This window comes from Onychomys torridus, chromosome 4 (genome assembly GCF_903995425.1).
Source record: "Onychomys torridus chromosome 4, mOncTor1.1, whole genome shotgun sequence".
NCBI lineage: Eukaryota > Metazoa > Chordata > Mammalia > Rodentia > Cricetidae > Onychomys > Onychomys torridus.
This window is the reverse complement of record NC_050446.1, coordinates 52,898,316-52,920,523: the sequence shown is the minus strand read 5'-3', so window position 1 is coordinate 52,920,523 and position 22,208 is coordinate 52,898,316. Positions and strand designations below refer to the sequence as shown.

Below are 22,208 nucleotides of genomic sequence, written 5' to 3'. Positions count from 1 at the left end.
TAAAACAAAAAGCACTGCAACCTTCCAATTACCTCTAAGCAAAGATAAAAAGAAAAACATTCCCTTCGACCTCCTATAGTTCTCAATTGCTACAGGTCTGCAGGTGTGAAAAGGAGTGAAGGGATGCTTAAACAATCTATCACACAAGAAAGAAGTAACGGTAGCAGCAGACTCAGTGGCTAACACCTCTAATCCCAGCATGGGAAACTGAGTCAGGAGGATCACAAGTTTAAGACCAGTCAAAACCACATAGTAAGTGCCAGGCCAGCCTAGGCTTAAGAGTAAGACCCTATCCCTTCCCCCCTCCCCAACAAACCAGATTAAAAGAAAAAAATCAAAGAGGTGGAGGAGGGGGAAGAGAGGAAAGAAGAGCAATTATGGACAAAGAAAGTACATACAAAATGATGCCCAAAAGACCTTCACACAACAACAATGCCAAAATACTATCCATATAGGACCATAGTGCTGACTAAAAAGAAGTTTGAAAAACACTAGGAACCAAGCCAGGCATGGTGGCGCACGCCTTAAATCCCAGAACTCAGGAGACAGAGGCAGGTGGATCTCTGTGAGTTTGAGGCCAGATGGGTCTGCAGAGTGAGTTCCAGGACAGTCAGAGTTACATAATAAAGAGACTTTGTCTCAAAAAAATAAAAAGAACAGCAGTGCTGGAGAAGCAAGGAGAGTGTGTATACACACACACACACACACACACACACACACACACACACACACAGAGCAAGGGGAGTATTCATGCACACAAACCTACTCACATCCACCTATCCACAACCTCCCACTTATAGCGCACACACACACACACACCACCACCACCCCCAGCTACCACCACCATCATCACAAATAACCAACTTATCATCATATTTGATATGATCTCTACCATGTCATTAAGAAACACAGTTATTTGTTCCTTCTTTGCTATTACTATCAAAGATTAGAACTTGTGCCTGAATACTTTAAATTATAATTGTTCTTCTGAAGGGAGCAGGCAAAAGCACCTGGTCCTAAGAACTGTCATTTTTATTTCAGACCCCATTTTACCTGTGAGATGAAACAAAGTTCAAGTTCCCAAACTTTAAGGGAGCTTGGAACCTTCAAATAGCTGACCAACCTCCTCCTCAACAAAAGAAACAGTCTGTTATGGCCCTTAGTTCTCTAAAATATCATGACTGTTCCTAAGAACAGGAAGAACAAATGAGTCTGGCTGGCTGGACGAAAAAGCTTACACTCTGTCGGTTGACAATGGTGAAACCCATGGGGAAGTCCTTAATCTTGGACTTCTGATTGGTGGAAACTGTAACTATAACTCGGCAACAAACGTTTACAGTTTTGTGCTTCTGAACCCCGCTTGTCCCCCTGCTTGGGGTTGCCAGGCAAAGCAAGGCTCCTGAGTCCTTGTCCTGTACCCATGATCGATCAGTGTTATGTGTTGATTTATTGAAGTCTTCGGAACCCGAAGTGCTGTTGCTCCCCTTCCGCATGGCACACAACAGACTTGGGGGGGGGGGGGTCACATTTTTATTCTTGACTATAGATAAATGTTTCCAAACCCTATGATTTGAAGTAAGTAATGAGTTCTTCAGCTAATTTACAACACTTTCTTGTTTAAATTTATCTTATTTCTCTGAATTTCAGGGATGACCCTTTCCCATCCCAAAATCTGGAAAACGAACCCAAGTTTACTTTACTCACACCATTTACCATTGTGTTTACTCAACAGCTTGCAAAACAGAAGAAACTACATATTTTAAAGGACCTAAAGAATGGCATTCCAGTCTATCCTACAGCAAGCAAGCAACAGATATTACCTGCAAAGTGAAAACTTAAATGACAAACAGAAGTTTAAAAGATACATGAATAAATGGAATTTAAACTTCCATTTTTAAGAACACCCAACACTAAGTAACAAAACACATGATTACAGAAAAATAGAAAATGAACACTTCATCAGTCCTTTCACATGGTAACTGGGACAAGATTAAACTGTAACACACACAGTTGAAATAGTTAAGCTCTAACCACCGTTTCCTAAGATTCACTAAAAATTTTGGGGGGAAAAAAACCACACTCTCTTTAGAAATGTCAAAGAGTAAAGTGTAGAAGGAAGTTAGTATGATGTTCTCATTATAAAAGCTTTATGAAGTGAGCCTGGCATAGTGGCAAACACCTTTAATCTCAGCACTCAAGGCAGAGGCATGTGGATCTCTGTGAGTTCAAGGTCAGCCTGGTCTACAGAGTGAGTTCCAGGGCAGCCAGGCTACACAGAAACACCCTGTCTCAGGGAAAAACAAAACAAAACAAAGCTTTATAAAGTATGAATTAAAAAACAGTAAATCATAAAAACTTATTATTCTTTAAAAATATAAAGCATACCTTTCTTTCAAAGACATGACATCACAGTACCACAGATTTTCTCAAACTGAAGTCATTAACCTACATATTTTCCTAACAATGTTACAATTATACCAACCTTCAGATCCCATGATGAAGTGATGGATATCAGGGCCTGTTGACATACGAGGTCCTTGGGAGCTTTTTTCTATTACACCTCTAGGGGTTACCATTTTCATATGAACCACCTGTTTAATACAATACATAGTGTAAACTCCAGGCATCTATTAAATCTGTGTCTGTACTTGTAATACATACTTTTTTAACAAAACACTACACATTAAATAGTGGACTAAGTGATAGGTTGTGTAACGCTTTAGAATTCTCACATCTTTTAGTGATTTGTACACTAAAGATAAATATAATAATTTCCAACATTTTCCACAGTTAGACAAGATACTACTATCACAACTTACTCTATTTTCCACAGTTAGACAAGATACTACTATCACAACTTTATTTTCCACAGTTAGACAAGATACTACTATCACAACTTACTCTGTTTTTGAGTCTACACTTCTATTAAAGAATTAGTAACACTGTGAAATGTTTTATGAGTTCTACTGTAGCCACAAAGACTAAAACACCAGCCTTACTAGAGTTTTCATAAAAGCAATGTAAATTATGAGTTTCAAAAGGATACAGTATGTTACAAAGAAATTTAAAAATAAAATACGCTATATAATAACTTAGGTAGTAAGTATGTTAAATGTATACAGAATCTTTTCCCCTTTAAAAATCTTTAGAAAAAAGATTAAATTAAATATATATACTTTAGTGGTCTATCAAGTACTTGCTTGACTTATAAAGTTCTTAATAATCTAATGGCAACCCAAAATTATCTTTTCTACAAATGAATTTAGTTTTAATACAAAAGGAAAAATGTAGTTTTTACATTTCTTAAACAGATTAACAACCATTTTTAAAGAGTCTAAAATACTGGATACTGACCAATAAGAGCTAATGTCTCTCATGAAATGAACCTGATATTTCTATCAACAGAAGCATTAATAAAAATCCTGAGACCTTAAGCTTGAAAAACAAAACATCTGCTATCTGTAACCCCAGAAACTGAAATGGAAATAAGAAAACTGCAAGTTCCAGGCCAGCCTGGACTAAATAATAAGACCATGTAGGAAAATGTCAAGTTAAATAAATAAGATATTATCGAACACTGAAAATTAAAAAAAAAACTCACAAATATGAACAACCTACTATACATAAGACCTGTGAAAATTTCATTTTATGTCTTTTAACCATATAATAATCCTAATATAATTATTGTATTTTACAAAAAAGAACATTGAAGCTGGGAAAAGTAAACCAATTTGCCCCCAGAAAAGCTACAAATGCAACAAATGGTACCCAGCACTTAATCCGGCACCCCTGTTACAGCACTGTCATGCTCCCAGAAGCCTGGCACATGTTAGATAAGACAACCTATATGACTACTCATAGAACCATTTCAATGAGGTTCTTAACTGTAGACAGAAAAAGAATTCCTTCAGAAAAGTCGACGTAAAGTCTTCTAAAGCAAAAATAACAACAATATCACCTAAAAAAAAAAAAAAAAAAGATGACGACTAAATTGTTGATTGATAGACTTGGAAAATATTCGCATATTTTATGTTAGATACTATGAAACAACTACAAATATTACATCTTAAATACTAGTCACTTTAAAAAGGACATCCTTAAACATGACCACAGTTTTATCTCTTAACGCTTCTACTGTACACAATCAGTATTACTATAATCAAAAGGAGTGCATTTTGGAGAGATTTACCATTCAATCCTTAATATCTATTTATTCATTTACTTAGGCTTTTAGAAACAGGCTTCTCTGTGTAACAGAGCCCTGGCTGTCCTGGAACTCAGTCTGTAGACCAGGCTGGCCTTGAACTCACAGCAACTCACCTGCCTCTGCCTCCCAAATTCTGAGATTAAAGGGAAAAGTCACCACACCCAGCCCAATCCTTAATTGTTAAAGGCTTAGAGTATTTTATTGTATTTTCTAAATACTGATCGTTAGACAGGAACTAGAAATACATTTACCAGGTCCTCAATATTGCCATAGATATTCTTCTTCATGCCTGATGCTCGGGTGGATATCCATCCTCCCACAGTGCTGAATTCCAGGGAGTCTGGTTCATGACCTGTACAATAACCACTTTCTTTAAGCTGAAAAGCAAAAATGTAAAATTTCAGTAGCAAAAATGGTCCCATTTCACACAGCATTCAACACATTTACTCCTCCAATTTGTTTCTAGCATTTTTGACACATTAAACCTGTAAAGAAAACATTTTTTTTTTTTTTTTTTTTTTTTTGCCTAGTGAAAAACCTTCATAAAACTGAAAAAGTATGGGCCAAAAACCACTACTCTTCACATTATTTTGTTTTTAAAGCCAGCTGACCCTTCCTTGTGCCCCAAGCTCTTGAAGAGACACTTTAAATACTTATGGAGACCAGATTACACTTAAATAACTGCCAACTTCATCTAACACTTTCAATAAATAAAGTACTTCATCTTTCTTTCTCCTCTACCCTAATATAATATGCAGCAGGCCTCCACAAAATCTGAGCAAATTGCCTGTACTTAATCCTCTCAAGGAGTCGTGTGTTTTAATGTACAGCCATCTGGCTAGGCTTCCCAAATGCAATGCCATCATTTACTTGTGATGTGGACCAAGCATTCCTGTACATTAAACAGTCACTTGTTTCTCATTTTTCTATATTAGCTTGGCTTCACCATCTGTACAGCACCTGAGGTTGAATGGATGCCCTTACTGCAACAACACCAAAGCCATTCCACTAAAATGACTTTAAAGTCTCAGCCATCTCCTGTCAAATGGTACAGACACCACCATCTGTATAGTCACTGCTGCCTGCACATCAATCTGTGTTGACCATTTGAGTCATCCAGTGCAGCAACTGCTTTATTTCTCAAGAGAGTCATGCAGAGATGTACAGTATGGCTACGATGCTTGTGCCCATGTAAGGATGACATGAAAGTTGTAATCCAAAAAGTGTAAGCCCAGTATCTTAAATATAAATTAGGCTTCACATGCTAGCAATGCAAATTATATTTTCTAATTTTGCTTCTAGGAAGACAGAATTGAAAGAACATCACTTGTTACTTTTTTCACTAAATGTTCAATATATTTAAAGAGGTTAATAACCAATCACAAATAAGCAAGGTTAAAATGAAAATTATCAGTCTATTAGATTTCCTCCATAGCTCCATCTTCAAATAATCTAAATCATCATTTTCTCAGCTTTATCAAATCAGAAGAAAGAACTGTGACTCCCTAAGATGTGTTGGCGACTAAGCCAGGTTTGTTTTGTCACTCTGATGGTGATGATGCTTCCGGTTCATTCAGTGCCAAACAGTACACTTTTGATGACAGTAATTTATTCTATGACACCTACACCTCACTGAAACTATTAGAGAAATAAAACAAAAATATATGACTCATAATTCGAAAAGCTGACTGGCTTGATCTCTATGGCTTGCTCAGTCTGCTTTCTTATAAAACCCAGGACCAGGAGCCCAGGGGTGGCCCCACCCACAATGGGCTGGATCCTCCCCCATCAATCACTAAATAAGAAAATGACCAGCGGGCTTGAGGTTCTCATCTCTCAAATAACTCTAGGCTGTGACAAATTGACATAAAAATAGCCAGCATGTGTGGCCAGACTGTTATGACACTATTCCTGAAAATTTAATGGATATTTAAGGTTATGAAACTTCAGAGGTAAAATTCTCCTCTAATATGAAAGGGTAGGGGTCTAGCTCTATATAGTATAATGTAGTACTAGAGTTAGAAAATAAATCATGTATAAAAATAATCCATAGTATGATTGACTATGACATATATTTGATATTTATTATTATCATGTATCAATATTCTGTGCTATTTAAAGATATTATGTAATTGTGATTCTCCCATAAATTTAGCAACCATGTTGGAAAGGGAAAGTTTCTTAGAAAAGTAATTTCTGTGCATTTGGCCTTGGATATAAGTATGATGTCTAAGGAATGTAACACAGACCTAGGGGTGGGGGGCTACAAAATAAGCAGTATTTGAGACAACTACACACTTTATCACTAAAACTTCAGCTTTTATAATGCTAAGTTTGCAATTCCTATTACACAGCCAAGGAGAGAACAGCCAGGAACTGGATATGGTCATCTACACTTGGAAGCAAAAATCTGCAGTGAGGACAAGTTTGGAAATCTTCAGCTGTAAAAGGAATAAAATGCAGTGTACCTGAATGAAGTAAATAATGTTTGATAGAAATTAATAGAGTGAAGTTCTAAATGTGTTTACATTATTAACATCCTTCATCCTAATAAAAGCCTTGAGAGGTAATACTATCACCATTTCATAGAGTCTGAAGCATAAAGGTTAGCAGCCTGTCCAAGGTCACACAACTAAGATCTGTATCTGAAGTCTCAAGGAAGAGCTGGTAGCTATGTGAGACAAGAACAAAACAGGTGCTATAAAATTATTAGTGATGTTATCTCTGGAAAGAAAAAACTTAAGCAGACATATCCCCAGACTATTGGATAAAAAAGTAACCAGAGACTTACTAAATCCCTAAGGAAACTCCAAAATCCATAATTGGCCTGTCAGTGATGTATCTTAACATTTAAGCATATTAAAAATCAATGTTGGCCAGGCAGTGGTGGCACACGCCTTTAATCCCAGCACTGGGAGGCAGAGCCAGGCAGATCTCTGTGAGTTCGAGGCCAGCCTGGTCTACAGAGGGAGATCCAGGACAGGCACCAAAACTACACAGAGAAACTCTGTTTCGAAAAACCAAAAAAGAAAACAAAAACCAATGTAATTTACAAGTTAAAGAAATTAAAATCTGCTACTCAACTTGTGTTGGTGTCATTTTAAACCCTCCCTGAGGAATGAACAGGACACTTTAAGCTGGCTGTCTCAGCTGAGGGATAAACTAAGGGGCACAGGAGCTTAACAAGGAGGGATCTGATGGAGACGGCTGCAGGCTGAGGCACAACTGTGACAGCCACTACAGCACAGGAGAGAAACAAACGAGCAGGGAAAATCTCAGAAGCACCTACTGGAGAGAAATGTCATTTAAATTTCAAGGAGATGTGTTCCTTGAATTTTAATTTTAACCTTTAAAAAAGAAAAACTTCGAAGGGTTAAAATACTATATCAAATGCTATAATAAAGGCTATAAAACCGAAGGCCTAAAAGGCCATTCTTTGTTAGTAAAGAAAATGGCTATCGATAATGTCTCTCATTCAAGCTACTAGAAGACTAATCCAGGGCCTTCTAGGTGTTTTTCATTGAATATTATCAAAGTTCATTAGAAACTGTAATAATTAATAAATCCTTTATCTTCACTCTATAAAGCCTTGACTTATTTGAAGATCTCTGACAACACCTCACAAATCTGCTGATTTTAAGTAAGTTAATTACTTTTTAGCTCCTGGAGATAAGCTGCCTAAACTGGGCAGGTATTGCTATTTGCTAGCTGTTGAACTTTTCCAAATATAATTTCACTAAAACCTTCTCATAAGTGAAACTTTTTAATACTTCAAAAATCCTTTAGTATTGTAATAAATTTTTCAAGAACTAGTCACAAGTAGATCAAATTTAATCATTTCAAAAAAGGGGTGGGAGGAAACAATTAAATTATAATTAATAACCATACATTTTCTGTATCATATTAAAGGCTCAGAGACAAACTATAATCTAGTTTGAACAAAGTAATTGGTGTGTCACGAACAAATCACAATTACTAATTTTTATTTATGAAAAGCTGGGTTACGATCATCTTGACCATATCTAGGGAAGTTTAAAGAATCCCTTTTTTAAGTTTTGGGGGGATCATTTATTGTGTGTATATGGGTGTTTTGTCTGCATGTCTAGCCTGTGCACCACATACATGTGATGCCCTTGGAGACCAGAAGAGGGTGATGGGGTGCCCTGGCACCGGAGTTGCCAAGGGTTGTGAGCGGCCATGTAGGTGCTGGAAATTGAACCCAGATCTTCAGGAATGGCAGTCGGTGTTCTTAAACTCTGAGCCATCTCTCTAGCCTCCATGAATCAATTCATTTTAATAATTACCTGATTAGAACCCATAAACAGAAAATCTTAAAATTCATTCAAACACTGAGAAGGAACATAAAAATTAAGGGTCCCCAAAGCAATGGCTACCCTTCACGCTCCTGCACACACTTCTTCCTCAGGGTTGGTCTCTGCACCTGACCTCCTTCCTGCTAACTCTGACTCATCCTTGAGTCTCATTTTATTTTATTAATTTTTGAAGTTATCATACCAAGTAATGAATTTCATTATGGCAATTTTATACATAATTTGTTCTCATTCATTGCCTTCTATTTAAGTCTCATTTTAAATGTCAAACCTATATGATACATAATTGTCAGAGTTCTTCCTCCCTGGTCCCATTTGATAACACATACTTAGTCTTACTTATCCTGAATCATTCACTGTCTATTCTCCAATCTTTTTTTTTTTTAAAGATTTATTTATTGATTATGTACACAGAAGAGGGCGCCAGATCTCATTACAGATGGCTGTGAGCCACCATGTGGTTGCTGGGAATTGAACTCAGGACCTCTGAAAGAATAGACGGTGCTCTTAACCTCTGAGCCACCTCTCCAGCCCTATTCTCCAATCTTCTATCCCAACATAAGTCCCCTGAGGGCAGGGATAGTGTCTCCTTCACTACTGTATTCTCAGTTCTAGCTCAACCTGCAACAAAAACTGAGCAGATTCACTGAGTGGCCAATGTATTGTGAAAGGCACTTCCTTCAGACAGAGAATATAGCTGTTTAACGAGATAACATACCTGTCTTTCCAACTCTTGTCCTGTTATCCCAGCCTCTACGTGAGCTGTCAGATTGTTCTCATCAACCCAGAGAATCCGGTTCTGTTACAAAGGAAAAGAGGTCTAATTCCTTTGGGCCATTAACATTTTATTAGGAAATACCTAATTCAAAGCTTCAGTACAAAGTAGTAATCAGGAAGTAAGGAAAGCAAGCCCCCCTTATCCTTACTCTACGCCATGATGTTGCAACAGGAGCAGTACATGATGCAGGTGCTGGAATAGAAACACACACTCCATCTTTGGGCAGACATTAAACTAAATGTGATGGCTCAGCTTAGATGAGCAACTGTCTAGTCTTAGGGAGTCCTCAATTGTAAAGTGTAGACAGCAGTGATGTATACTAACAGGGTTGCTAAAGAAACAAATAGGAGAGTCCACATAAAAACAGTATACAGGAAACATCTATTTGCATTGCTGCTAACTAACAATCATATCTACAAATCAGAAAATGAGAGAGAAAAAAATACCTGCTAAGATATTTAAATATAATGCATGGCATCTCTGTACTTAAAAAAAAAAAAATCCAAGAAAAAACAAGAAACATAAACAGAAAACAAAACACATTATTCCATTTCACGCTCCAAAAAAGGAACTGAGCCAGGATGGTGGTGCACACCTGTATTTCCAGAGGTACACAGGAGGTCATCTGCAACTATCCAGAAATCCAATAACATTCTAAAGTCTATTCCAGAATAGGCTGTCATTTCTTACTCTCCAGAATAAAAAGACTAATGAGGAGTGCTACAATGCAATCATGAGGCAGTTACTATCAAGTTTAGTCGCTGCCTCTCCCAAATATTATACAGCGTTAAAAAGCATAACAAAGGGGGCTGGAGAGATGGCTCAGCGGTTAAGAGCACTGACTGCTCTTCCAGAGGTCCTGAGTTCAATTCCCAGCACCCACATGGTGGCTCACAACCACCTGTAATGAGATCTGGCGCCCTCTTCTGGCCTGCAGGGATACATGCAGACAGAATAATGTATACATAATAAAAATCTTTACAAAAAAAAAAAAAAAAAGAAAGAAAAAAACACCTTTGGCCGGGTAGTGGTAGCGGTGCACACCTGTAATCCCAGCACTCAGGAGCTGTGAGTTCGAAGCCAGCCTGGTCTACAAAGCGAGTTCCAGGACAGCCTCCAAAGAAGCTCTCTGAATACTTAAGGGAAGCTCCTTGTCTGTGTATCCAGCATATTGGGCGTTAACAGTTTAGATGCAAGATTAGATTGTAAAACAACAGGAACCAGGGTGGGGACTTAGCTCAATGGTAGAGTGCTTGCCTAGCAAGTGCAAGGCCCGGGGTTCAATCCTCAGCTCAAAAAAAAAAAAAAATCAGAAGTGAACTTCTGCCCTCCGCTGTTCTCCCATTGTGCTGTAAGCCTGTATTTAAGATCTCCTCCCTCCTTCAATAAACGGCATTCGGCATTCAGAAGAAGAAGAGAAGGAGGAGGAGGAGGAGGAGGAGGAGGAGGAGGAGGAGGAGGAAGGGATCAAGATCATGATGGGGAAACCCACAGAGACAGTTGAACGGTGCTAGTTGGAGCTCACTGACTCTGGACTGACAGCTTAGGAACGTGCATGGGACTGAACTAGGGCCGCTGAATGTGGGTGACAGTTGTGTGGCTTGATCTGTTAGTGGGGTCCCTGGCAGCAAGACCAGGACTTATCCCAGGTCATGAACTGGCTTTTTGGAGCCCATTCCCTGTGGTGGGATACCTTGCTCAGCCTTGATACAATGGGGAGGGGCTAGGCTCTCCTTCAACTTGGTAAACCAGACTTTGTTGACTACCATGGGAGGCCTTACCCACTCTGAGGAGTGGATGGGGGTAGAGTGGGAGGGAGGGGAGGAGGTGGGAGAAGGGGAGGGAGGGAGAACTGGGGTTGGTATGTAAAATGAAAAAAATTTTAATAAATAAATATATTTAAATACAAAAAATCCCAAAGCATGTACAATTATGTGTTGGATTTTAAGTAAATAAAATGAATTTTAAAGAGCATATTGCCATCTCTCTGTAAAATAAGCTTTCTATGGAGGAGAGGGAGGCAAGGAAGGAGGGGAGGAGGAGAGACAAGAGGAAAGGAGAAAGAAATCTAACTAGACTATATCCAGGGCCAAGAAGAAAAGTTAAGTGACACCAAGGAATCGCAGTAGGTGAATTCAAAATGTGTCATGCCATACTATAAACAACCTAGTTTCCTCAAAAGTCAGCAATGGTGGGAAAAGAGAAAGTACACTTTCAGATAAAAAGAGAAACAACCAAAGTTAACAAGGCCCTTTTCTAGAGTCCCACTAGAACTAACCAACTATCATAAAGATACCTTTAAAAATAGGTAGGTGTGGATTATTGATTTTGACTTGATAAGAGTGATAAAAAAATACAAGTTACATGGAAAAATAACCTTTTTTAAAAGAGACAAACAAAACGGATACAAAGTAGCATATCAAGATTTGTTTTTAAAAGTCCTAGAAAATCAAAGAAAGCAAATGAAACAAAACATTAGTAACTATTCACTCTAGGCACAGGCATATTGTTGCCTTTACCTTGCTGTTCAAAGAAGATTCAAATTAAAAAGTTCACACAAAGTTGCTATGACTACTGACGTCTGCAGGTAAAATTCAAGCCAGATTAAAGCCCTAACTCTGCAAGCTTCAGACCTTAAAAACCAGCTCTTTCACTCCTCACCAGCAAATGCGCAAGAGCACTGAGTTAAGACCGGGAGGCAAGTAGGTATGCATTACTCAAATTACTCACAACTAATAATAATTTCTTTACAATAATAGACATCAAGTTATCTACTATCCTAAGCTTCAAAATCTTGCTTCTCAAATGATCAATTTACATGCTAATTTGGTAGTACAGAATCAGGATCTGTACCTTAGAACTAGGGAACTTAGCTCCTGATTACCTGATCATGAAATACAGAATTAAGAAAATGATGTTTCAAACAGAAAACAACCCAAATATATCTTAGAATATTATATACCATTTGTGAAGTGTCCAAAGAAATTATTGTTCTTGTCTCATCTGCAGGACACATCAAGCCATATGACACACTTGTTCCTCCTGTCAAAACAAGAAACAAAAACTATGTTTAAACAGTTTGCGTCCACTACATTTCTGGAAGAAATCCCTAGTGCAGAGAACGCAGATGGGCCTGCGAGCACTGACTCCTATTTCTACTTTGCAAAAGCTAACACACTGAAAACAAACTCACCTTTATTTTATGCTGAATGCCAAATGCAGACTACTATGGAACTGAAAGCAATGGGCTTTGGCTCCATCCCTGGACATGACACACCCATGGGAAGCCCTAGCAATTTGTAGTACTCCAAAAACATAATTAGCAAAGATCTAAGCTAATGATCACCGAGGAGAGGTAGCTTAAAAGAAAAGAGACAAGTCCTGAACACAATCCTAGAAGCACAACCAACTGCTTACTACCGAAGGCAATTACATGATTGCCTTTCTGTTAAAGAACAGTCTTACACAAAAAGCATTAATAAAATACAAAGCTAAATGTCCAGATCATGATATTTAAAAACAAATTTTCATATTCTTCAGTGAGAAGTGATGGTAAAATAGGATAAATAATATGCAGAATTATTTTAAAAATATACTCCTATTTCCCTCTTAACATAATTTGTCAAAGGAGAAATGCTTTCTTAACAAAGAATAATACAATATTTTAAGTTTTAACTACATCTGTATCATCCCATGTAAAATAGAATTTTAGTTGCTATTTCCATACAGTCTGTGTGGAGAAGAAACCTCTGGAATTCAATTTCCAGAAGAAGTAATCTGTACACATCAGTTTAATCTCACCAAGCAAGATTGTCAGTTGCAAATATAGCACCTGAGGTTGGTAGCAACCACTTGCTTGTAACATAACATCATTTGTAACAAACAAAACAAAACAAAACAAACAAAAAGTCATAGTAAGTAACACTGTGGTTACCTTTGTTCACTAACTAAAGGGATAGTATCAGCTGGGGAGGAGGTCTGGATTGAAGTCTGTTTCACTTCACCAATGCCAATACAGTGAGAGTGAAGGTAATTTCCTCTGGCTTATTTATTAAAATCATGCAGTTAACAATAACAACAAAAACTCCAAGATCAATTTACTTTAAGAAAAAAAGTAATGCTAACTTTCTGTAATCAGAGGCACTGACCATCAGTGCACTGGTGAACTTTTAATTCTTATAGTGTTCCATAACCACTCTGTTGCTCCAAAGCTGACATTGGGCACATTTATATTTTGCCTTAGAAAAGTAAAATAATTCCCACAGACATACAAGTTAAAAAAAATTACTAAACAACATTTTCTTATTTAGAATTAAAACACATCTTGTACTATGATCCATAAAGGAAAAAAACATGAATTGAAAGAAAACAACAGCTCAGGCAGTTTAGGGAGACCTACTTACAACACAAAAGATCACTAAGCCAATTTTTACAATAGCTACATTATAATCACAATGTTTGTTTTAAGTGAATACAATTAAATATATAAATTTTTAAACAGAACAAGTTTAATCACACTAAAATTGAAAAACACAATACGTACCACCAATTGGTATGATACAAAGGTTGTATTTGCATGCTAGATTCACAATCTTAACTACTTCATCATGACACGCTGTTGAAAAAGGGAAAATATATTAACTATAGGCACATAAATAAAATCTGCATATTTTACAAACTAAAGCTCTTGAGTACGTGAATTTTTTCCTTATTTACTCATACCATGTTAAATGGCTGCATTAAATGACAGATTCTTTTCAACTGTATTTTTAACAATTTTGGACTTTAAAAAATTGCATTGTGGTCCACGCCTTTAATCCCAGTACTCGGGAGGCAGAGCCAGGCGGATTTCTATGAGTTCAAGGCCAGCCTGGTCCATAGAGTAAGATCCAGGACAGGCACCAAAACTACACAGAGAAACCCTGTCTCAAAAAACAAACAAAAAAAAATTGCATTAAAATGTCTTTCATGTCACATTCTCAAACATTAACATGTGATACAAAGAGATCTAATTATCCAAACCCATCAACGAACACTGACAAAAATAACCTAGCGCCCTTCCTCCCGAACCCCACCAGCACTCCTTTCCCGGTCAGGGTTAAACCTGGGATCACACACTGTTCCAGTTGTGATGCCTTGTTAGTCTCATTTCTGGTCATTCTAATTTGATCCTTTCGTTAGGAAGGTACTGTCATCTAACTCTACCGGAAGGATGTTTTATTTCCTGTTGAAGTCAGTAACTATGTGCACAGCGTATTTCTCATACTTTCAGCCACTAATTTTAGCACTATTGTTTCTTTATTCATAAACAAATACTAAAATCTTACACAAAATAGAGCAGCACATGAATTCCTTCCCTTTGTATATAACTAACGCTATCTAAAATAATAAAAAACTAACTGTGGATGACTATCTGCCAAGTAAGATGGTACTACTCCAACGTCCTTGGCACTGGGGCAAGAGTGAATTTTAAGGAGGGAGTAACATGGCAGGGATTTCTTAAGATCAGTCTCAGGACATTGGATCACATGGAAGACAAAGTTTGAGGAAAGGAAACAGAAAAATTATAATATTAACTGCTAATATCCTAAAAGAGAAAGAAGGGCATTAGGAAAAACAGACAAACTGACACATACTTGTGTAAGCAAAGGTCTTATTTTACAAATGTTACAATTATCTATCTCAGTTTGCATAAAGCTAGAAATACTTAGAATTTGTGGGTAGGAAACCCAGGGTCTTGAAATGCTAAACACATACTCTACCATAAAACTGCAGGGTCACCTCAATTTTTAATCAAAATCTATTTTTGGACTTTCAGATTAAGCTTATACAGTTGACTATTAGTAGTTTAAAAGATAATATATGAGGGTTAGGAATGGCACTTGCTTTGCAAACATAAAGACCTAAGACCAATTCTCTGGTACCTACATAAAAAGTCAGGCATGGATGCATGTGCCCATAACTCCAGCACTGGGCACATGGGAGGCAAAGATAGGTGGATCCTGAGAGCTCAGTAACCAGCCTAGCAGAAATGGTGAGTTTCTGGTCCAGGGAGAAGTCTTCTTCCCTCAGGGCAGTAAGAAAGAGACAGCACTGTACCCAACCGACCTGCCCTGGCTTCTGCACATATGTGCACAGGTATACACACATACATTCACAAGTCTGCACCAGACCATATATAGAGAGAAGAGGGAGGGAGACAGAAAGAGAGGCAGAGAGTGAGAAACAGAATAAGAATAATGAAAGAATACCAGAAGATGTCTGTTGAAAAAAATTAAAGCCAGGCATGGAGGTACACACCTTTAACGCTAGCATTCACTTGGGAAGCAGAAAGAGGCAGGCAGATCTCTGTGAGTTTGAGGCCAACCTGGTCTACAGAGTGAGTTCCAGGACAGCCAGGGCTACACAGAGAAACTCTGTCTCAAAAAAGTGGGGGAAAAACTTAAGGCAATCCGTCTTCCTAAGGATGTAACTTAGTTAAGAGCCTTCCTTGACTGTGCTATCAGAAACAGCACTCCCTTGTCTCACCTCCCACCCTTTTATATGGTGTCTGTTGTTATAGTTCTCTGTAACAGCTAGCACTACCCAGCATATTATACACTTACTTTCTTCCCTCACTAATTCCCACTGCACTTTAAAACAGGCATTTTCTTCTCAACTTCTTTATCCTCAGTACCTAGCCGAGGTATGTAGCAAACTGAAAATAATGCATAAATACTTAGTGGAAAATTTGCTTTGGGACTTGGTTTTTGAGACAGTTTGATCTTAAGCTCACAATACAGTCAAAGATGAACTGGAATTCCTGATCCTCTTGCCTCTGCTACCCAAGTGCTGGAATTACAAGGATACATGATATCTAGCTCAAATAAGGTTACATTTTTTTTAATTTTCAATTTTATTTCATGTGTATGAGTGTTTTGCCTGTGTGTATGTCTGTATATTGTATGTATGCAGTGCCCACAGAGGCAGAAAAGGTGTTGGATCTCCTGCAACTGGAGTTAACAGATGGTATAAGCTGCCATGTGGATGCTGGGAATAGAGTCTGGGTCCTTTGGAAGAGCAGTCAGTGTTTTTAACCATTGAGGCATCTCTCCAGCCCCAATTTTAAAAAAAATTAATGTTGGTGGTGGTGGTGGTGGTGGTGGTGATGTGTGTGTGTGTGTGTGTGTGTGTGTGTGTGTGTGTGTGTGAGTGAGTGAGAGAGAGGGAGAGGGAGAGAGGGAGAGGGGGAGATGGAGATTACATGTGTGGAGGTCAGAGCACACCTCTGTGGAGTTGGTTTTCTTCTTCACCTTATGTGGGTTCTAGGGATCAAATTCAAGAGATTAAACTGAGGTTGTCATGTTTATAAGGCAAGCACCATTACCTGCTGAGCCATCTCACTAGCCTCCAAAGTTAATTTTCAGGTGGAAACACGGGTTACAGAAGTGCACAGAAACAAAGACATCTACACTACTTGACATTCACAATGGTAAAAAGCCCTGCCTGATAGGTCCTTGCCTGATTGCAAATCAGGAAAGTTCCATACAGTATAATTAAGATTCAGATTAAACAGATTTAAAGACAACTTCAGTAGATTTCATAGATGTGTATGCATGTATGCACATGTGTGGAACTCCAAACTACAACAGGAAACAACTATCTCCACATCTTGGAACAGCCTTAGATTGCCACCACGCCTTACAATGCATTGCTGCACACTGCAACATTCTCTCAAAACTTGTCCTCATTCAAAGGAAAACTAGGTTTCATTATCAGTAAGAAATTCACATAATTAAGTAAATTCTTCAGAGAATTGATAACGCACTTGGAAACAAACTATACTAAAATGATATAGAGTTAAAACAACTTACTTGGCCAAACAACTATATCAGGAATCCGCTCCAACATCCCTTCCCTGAGCAAAAATATCTCATGAAGACAATGACCTGTTTTGTGATTTAAAAAGAAAACAATTTAATTTAAAGGAAGCTCCTACATAAAGAGAGAAAGCCAATGTGAGCAGTCCCAGCATGAGCAGCACCAGCGTGAGGAACACCAGTGTAACTAGCACAAATGTGAGCAGCCCTTGTGTGAACAGCACCAGCATGAGTAATGCCAGTGTGAGCAGCACCAGTGTGAACAGCCCCAGTGTAAACTACCTACCGTGAGCTCTGAACACTCGATCATCTGCTTCCTGTGAGTAGGAAATACTAGTTTCTTTAAGTTCCTGAAGGAAATCTTCATTTACAATAGAAGGAGGTGCTTCACTAGGATTTAAGGATGCCTAAAAAATAAAATTGGTTTCTTTGACTTATTTCTAAATAATAAATTTTGATCTCCTCTGCTTGGAGAATGATTATAAGACGTAGATTTTTTTAACATTCAACAGATGATAAATATATAGGAAAGTATCAATAGAGTCCAACTTGGTAACAGGAGCAAAGGACAAATCATTGGTCAATCATCTCATCTCATCTGTGTAACAGGGAGACTGTGCTTTCTCTGTTTTTATGGCTCCCTTTGTAATTGACAATGAAGACTGCAATCAACAACAGAGAAGACGAGGAGTTTTCAAACCTTTGGTTTAGACTAAAGATACTAGGTATGTTTTACATTGAAAATTTTCACCTGTAGATAAAATTTTCCATCTCTTATTCTTTAATGGCCATTTTAAAATGCATACTCAGTAATAAAACTATTATTATTGGGCAGTTTAAAAATGTATCACTTGGGGCTGGAGAGAAGGCTCAGCAATTAAGAGCACTTGACTGCTTTTCCCAAGGTCCTGAGTTCAGTTCCCAGCAGCCACATGGTAGCTCCCAGATTGCTTCTTCTGGTGTGCATGAAGGCAGAGCACTCAAATACATAAAATATATGGATAAAAAGGCATGACCTGCCGGGCAGTGGTGGTGCATGCCTTTAATCCCAGCACTCGGGAGGCAGAAGCAGGCGGATCTCTGTGAGTTCAAGGCCAGCCTGGGCTACCAAGTGAATTCCAGGAAAGGCGCAAAGCTACACAGAGAAACCCAGTCTCGAAAAATAAAATAAAATAAAATAAAATAAAATAAAATAAAATAAAGTAAAGTAAAGTAAAGTAAAATAAAATAATAAAAAGGCATGACTTAATTATATACTTGGTACTCAATTTCAGCTAGTATCTTAAAAGCCAATCTTCAACTGTAAAGTTAAAACCACACATTGTATGTCATTCAACTTTCATGAGCCTTGTTTTCCACACATGTTAATAAGATTAGCAACCAAATGTGCACAACTAACTACTATATGGAAAGCAGATCAAGTAAACCAATTTTTGTGAAAACCACCTAAGAGGATATCAAACATATAAAATTAAATATAAAGAAAGTTAATATAGTACTTGGGATAAAGAATATATAAGAAAATATAAACAAAAATGTCTGGTATTTCTATACTTTCTTAGTCTGTTAAGGTACTGTAGTCATTCAGATAAGTATTTTTACTCAAAAAAGCCAGTTCTAAATACCATGTTCTAAATAGTTCTAAATACCATGGAAAAGTTCTAAATACCATGGAAACAGCAATTAGAGTTAATGGGGAAGAGATAGGGTTGTCTTGCCTTCATAAAAGTTATCCTATAGTTACTAAAAGGAAATAGCCAAGAGAATTCCAACAAATATGCTGGCTGGCATTTTAAACTATTAAAAACAGAACTGCAGTTACAACTGTTGTTAGCCATCATGTGGGCTCTGGGAACTACCTAGGTTCTCTGCAAGAAGTAGTTCTTGACTACCAAACCACTGCTCCAACTCCTAGAAGCAATTAAATGCTGAATATAGTCCATAAGACAGTACATATTTATGGACCAGAATATCCAACTGGAGAGACGAAATGACTGCTTTGTGTATAGTAAGAATAATGACAGGTTGGGGATTTAGCTCAGTGGTAGAGCACTTGCCTAGCAAGCGCAAGGCCCTGGGTTCGATCCTCAGCTCCAGGAAAAAAAAAAAAAAAAAAGAATAATGACAATATGAAGAAATGCCAAATATTTCATTGGTTTCAAATGCATAAAGTTTATGGTTTTGTTTTTTTTTTGTTTTTGTTTTTTGAAGATTTCTTGCTTGGTCCAGTTTTATTCTTTTCTTAAGTCAGGACTCATTATGTAGCTCAGGTTGATCTCAAACATATAATCCTCCTGCCTTTACCACCCAAGTGTTGGGATTTCAGGTGTGGGCCACTGACAGCAGATCAGTTTTAAAAATTACAAAAACTAATTAAAAATCTTGATTCTTATTCAAATTTTCACATTTTAGTAATTCTTCAAGTATTCTCTATCCGTTCTAACACTAAAATGATACGGAATAATATTAAAATATATTTTCACCTTAAAATAACACACATTTATCCTAGATGAATATCAGCCTATTTAAAAATCAGCCTCTTCTGTAAAATCAACAGCTCTCACAGAACGAATCAGCTTGCATTCACTGCCACCCTGTACACAGTAGATCAGTCTTTACACTCACCTCAATTTAGAATCAGCAAGTCTGCCTGAGAAATCTGGCAAATTCTGAGGTTGGGATCTAGACCTCTATCTAACACTAGAAAACTGATCTTAACAAGACCAGTAAACAGGCTTCACAAGAAACTGTACCAAACAATGTAACAAGTTATGATAATAACTAATTGAGTAGGCATGAAAAGCACAACTGAACATTTATAACTATTGTTTGCTTACTTTAGAGGTAGTTTTATGCTCCAGACTTACTCCAAGGGTGTTTTGGATCCAGTCTTTCAAAGTTGGTAAAGCCAAGCCACTAAGAGGGTACCTAAGGTACAAAGTAGATAGATAAAGAATGCTAGAGAGAGGTATCTTTATCTAAACGTGAAGTTTATATTCTGCTTCCAGGAATGATGAAGCAGTTCCTAAAAGTTTCATTAACAAAACTGCTTGTATACTACATATTTAATTCCAGAGTACCCAGATCCTATTTCCATACTTGGGGATTTATTCTGTGTGAGCTTTGGAGAGGGGAGAACTGCCTACCCCTAAAATGAATATGCCCACTACCCACCTTCCCCATGCCCACCTTCAAGAGCTCATAGAATACACCTTTATCTCACATCTTTGGATCAGAACTCAACAATACAGAAATTGAAGCCTTAGGGGACCAATGCTGGTTACAGTGGCAGTAGTGCAATCTTCCAGTCTCTAAAACTAGCAGATAAATTCTCTACTTCTATTACTGCCTAGATCAGCGATTCTCAACTTGCAGGTTGCAACTGCTTTGGGAGCTGAACCACCCTGTCACAAGGATCATCTATCAGACATCCTGCACATCAGATATTTATATTATGATTCATAACAGCAGCAAAATTACAGTTATGAAGTTGCAATCAAGATTATTTTATGGTGGGGGATCCCCACAACATAAGGAACTATATTAAAGCGTTGCAGCATTAGGAAGGTCGAGACTCATTGTTCTAGATAAAGTCTCTAACAGCACCACTACATCCTCTTTGCTCTTAATTAATGCTGTCCTAATAACCTTAAAGGTGTTACCTTTCATTATAACCCAAACCCAGATGTAAATTACCAGACTTAAATAGAAAGTCATTTCCAGTAACTCAAACACACGGAGGACCAGGGGTGGCATGGGATAGATAACTCTCTGGATCCTGATTCAGAAAACTGTCTGTAGAAATCATTTGTAAGACAGCAAGGGGCAGTGAGACTATGGACTAAGGAATCAGATATTATAGCAAGCTTTGTTACTTTAGAAGTGTGATATTAATTAAAATTTATGAATGATTATATTAGCTTATTTTAACATATAAAAGAATCGGTATCATGATGTCATCAGAATTTAAAATATAAGATATAAAGGAATTATAGCAAAATGCTGGTAACTTTTTGCTTAGAGGAGGGGACATCATATTATCATTCCCTTTTTTAAGTTTAAAAAATATAGGAAGAGAAAAAGAAGGAATAAAACGAACTTAAAAAGCAGGGTTACCTTTTCCCAGTCAGCTCAACCTGGCCCTTCTTATTGAAGAGGAACTTGGAATCATTATAGCCCCATCCATTCCATTTCAAAACTTCTTGTCTAGTGAGAAGAAAAACATACACATATATATATATATATATATATATATATATAAACACACACACACACACACACACACACATACAGGACCTATGCTGGCGCCAGAGATGGCTCAGCAGTTAAAAGTGTGTACTGCTCGCCGGGCGATGGTGGCGCACACCTTTAATCCCAGCACTCAGGAGGCAGAGCCAGGTGGATCTCTGTGAGTTCGAGGCCAGCCTGGGCTATAGAGTGAGTTCCAGGAAAGGCACTAGCTACAAAGCGGGGAGTGGGGGGGAGAGTGTGTGTACTGCTCTTACAGAGGATTTGAGTTTAGCAACCAGGACCCACATGTGCTGGCTCACAACCACCTGGAGAACCCAACACCTTTGGATTCCATGTGCATGTCATATACCACACACACCACTCTCATGTGCACTCTCTCTCTCATATACATATATATACACATACACATATATATGTATATCTCTCATCTATGTACATGACATCATACTATCAGCAATCATCACCATTTCCACACTTTAATACTAAGAAAATGTGTAAAACCACTGAGACAAACCCCAAGATCAACTCACTTATACAGACTTTTATATGCCGACCTCTGAACACCTCAGCCCTTTTTCTTACTCTAGTACTTTTCCCAAAACGAGTATCCATGTGCTCATCATTGCTGGAATAGAGTAAAAGTCACTAAAAAAAAAATTATATTCCCCCTTCTTTCAGTTTTTTCACGTTGAATTTACCTCTTAAAACTAGTATTAATATTCTCTCTCTCTCTCTCTCTCTCTCTCTCTCTCTCTCTCACACACACACACACACACACACAC

At 37.7% G+C, this 22,208-nt stretch overlaps 1 protein-coding gene across 1 annotated transcript in view; it reads right to left on the bottom strand.

Annotated features, from left to right (window-relative positions):
- Agps (alkylglycerone phosphate synthase) overlaps positions 1-22,208 on the bottom strand; it is a 101,666-nt gene that overhangs the window by 58,230 nt on the left and 21,228 nt on the right. Inside the window, exons 2-10 of the mRNA XM_036184086.1 lie at positions 21,292-21,381; positions 20,013-20,103; positions 17,462-17,582; positions 17,170-17,244; positions 13,860-13,931; positions 12,279-12,358; positions 9,257-9,337; positions 4,459-4,584; positions 2,483-2,591 (exon numbers count right to left, since the gene is read on the bottom strand). Of these exons, the coding sequence (XP_036039979.1) occupies positions 2,483-2,591; positions 4,459-4,584; positions 9,257-9,337; positions 12,279-12,358; positions 13,860-13,931; positions 17,170-17,244; positions 17,462-17,582; positions 20,013-20,103; positions 21,292-21,381 (845 nt within the window). The remainder of the gene's footprint in view (positions 1-2,482; positions 2,592-4,458; positions 4,585-9,256; positions 9,338-12,278; positions 12,359-13,859; positions 13,932-17,169; positions 17,245-17,461; positions 17,583-20,012; positions 20,104-21,291; positions 21,382-22,208) is intronic.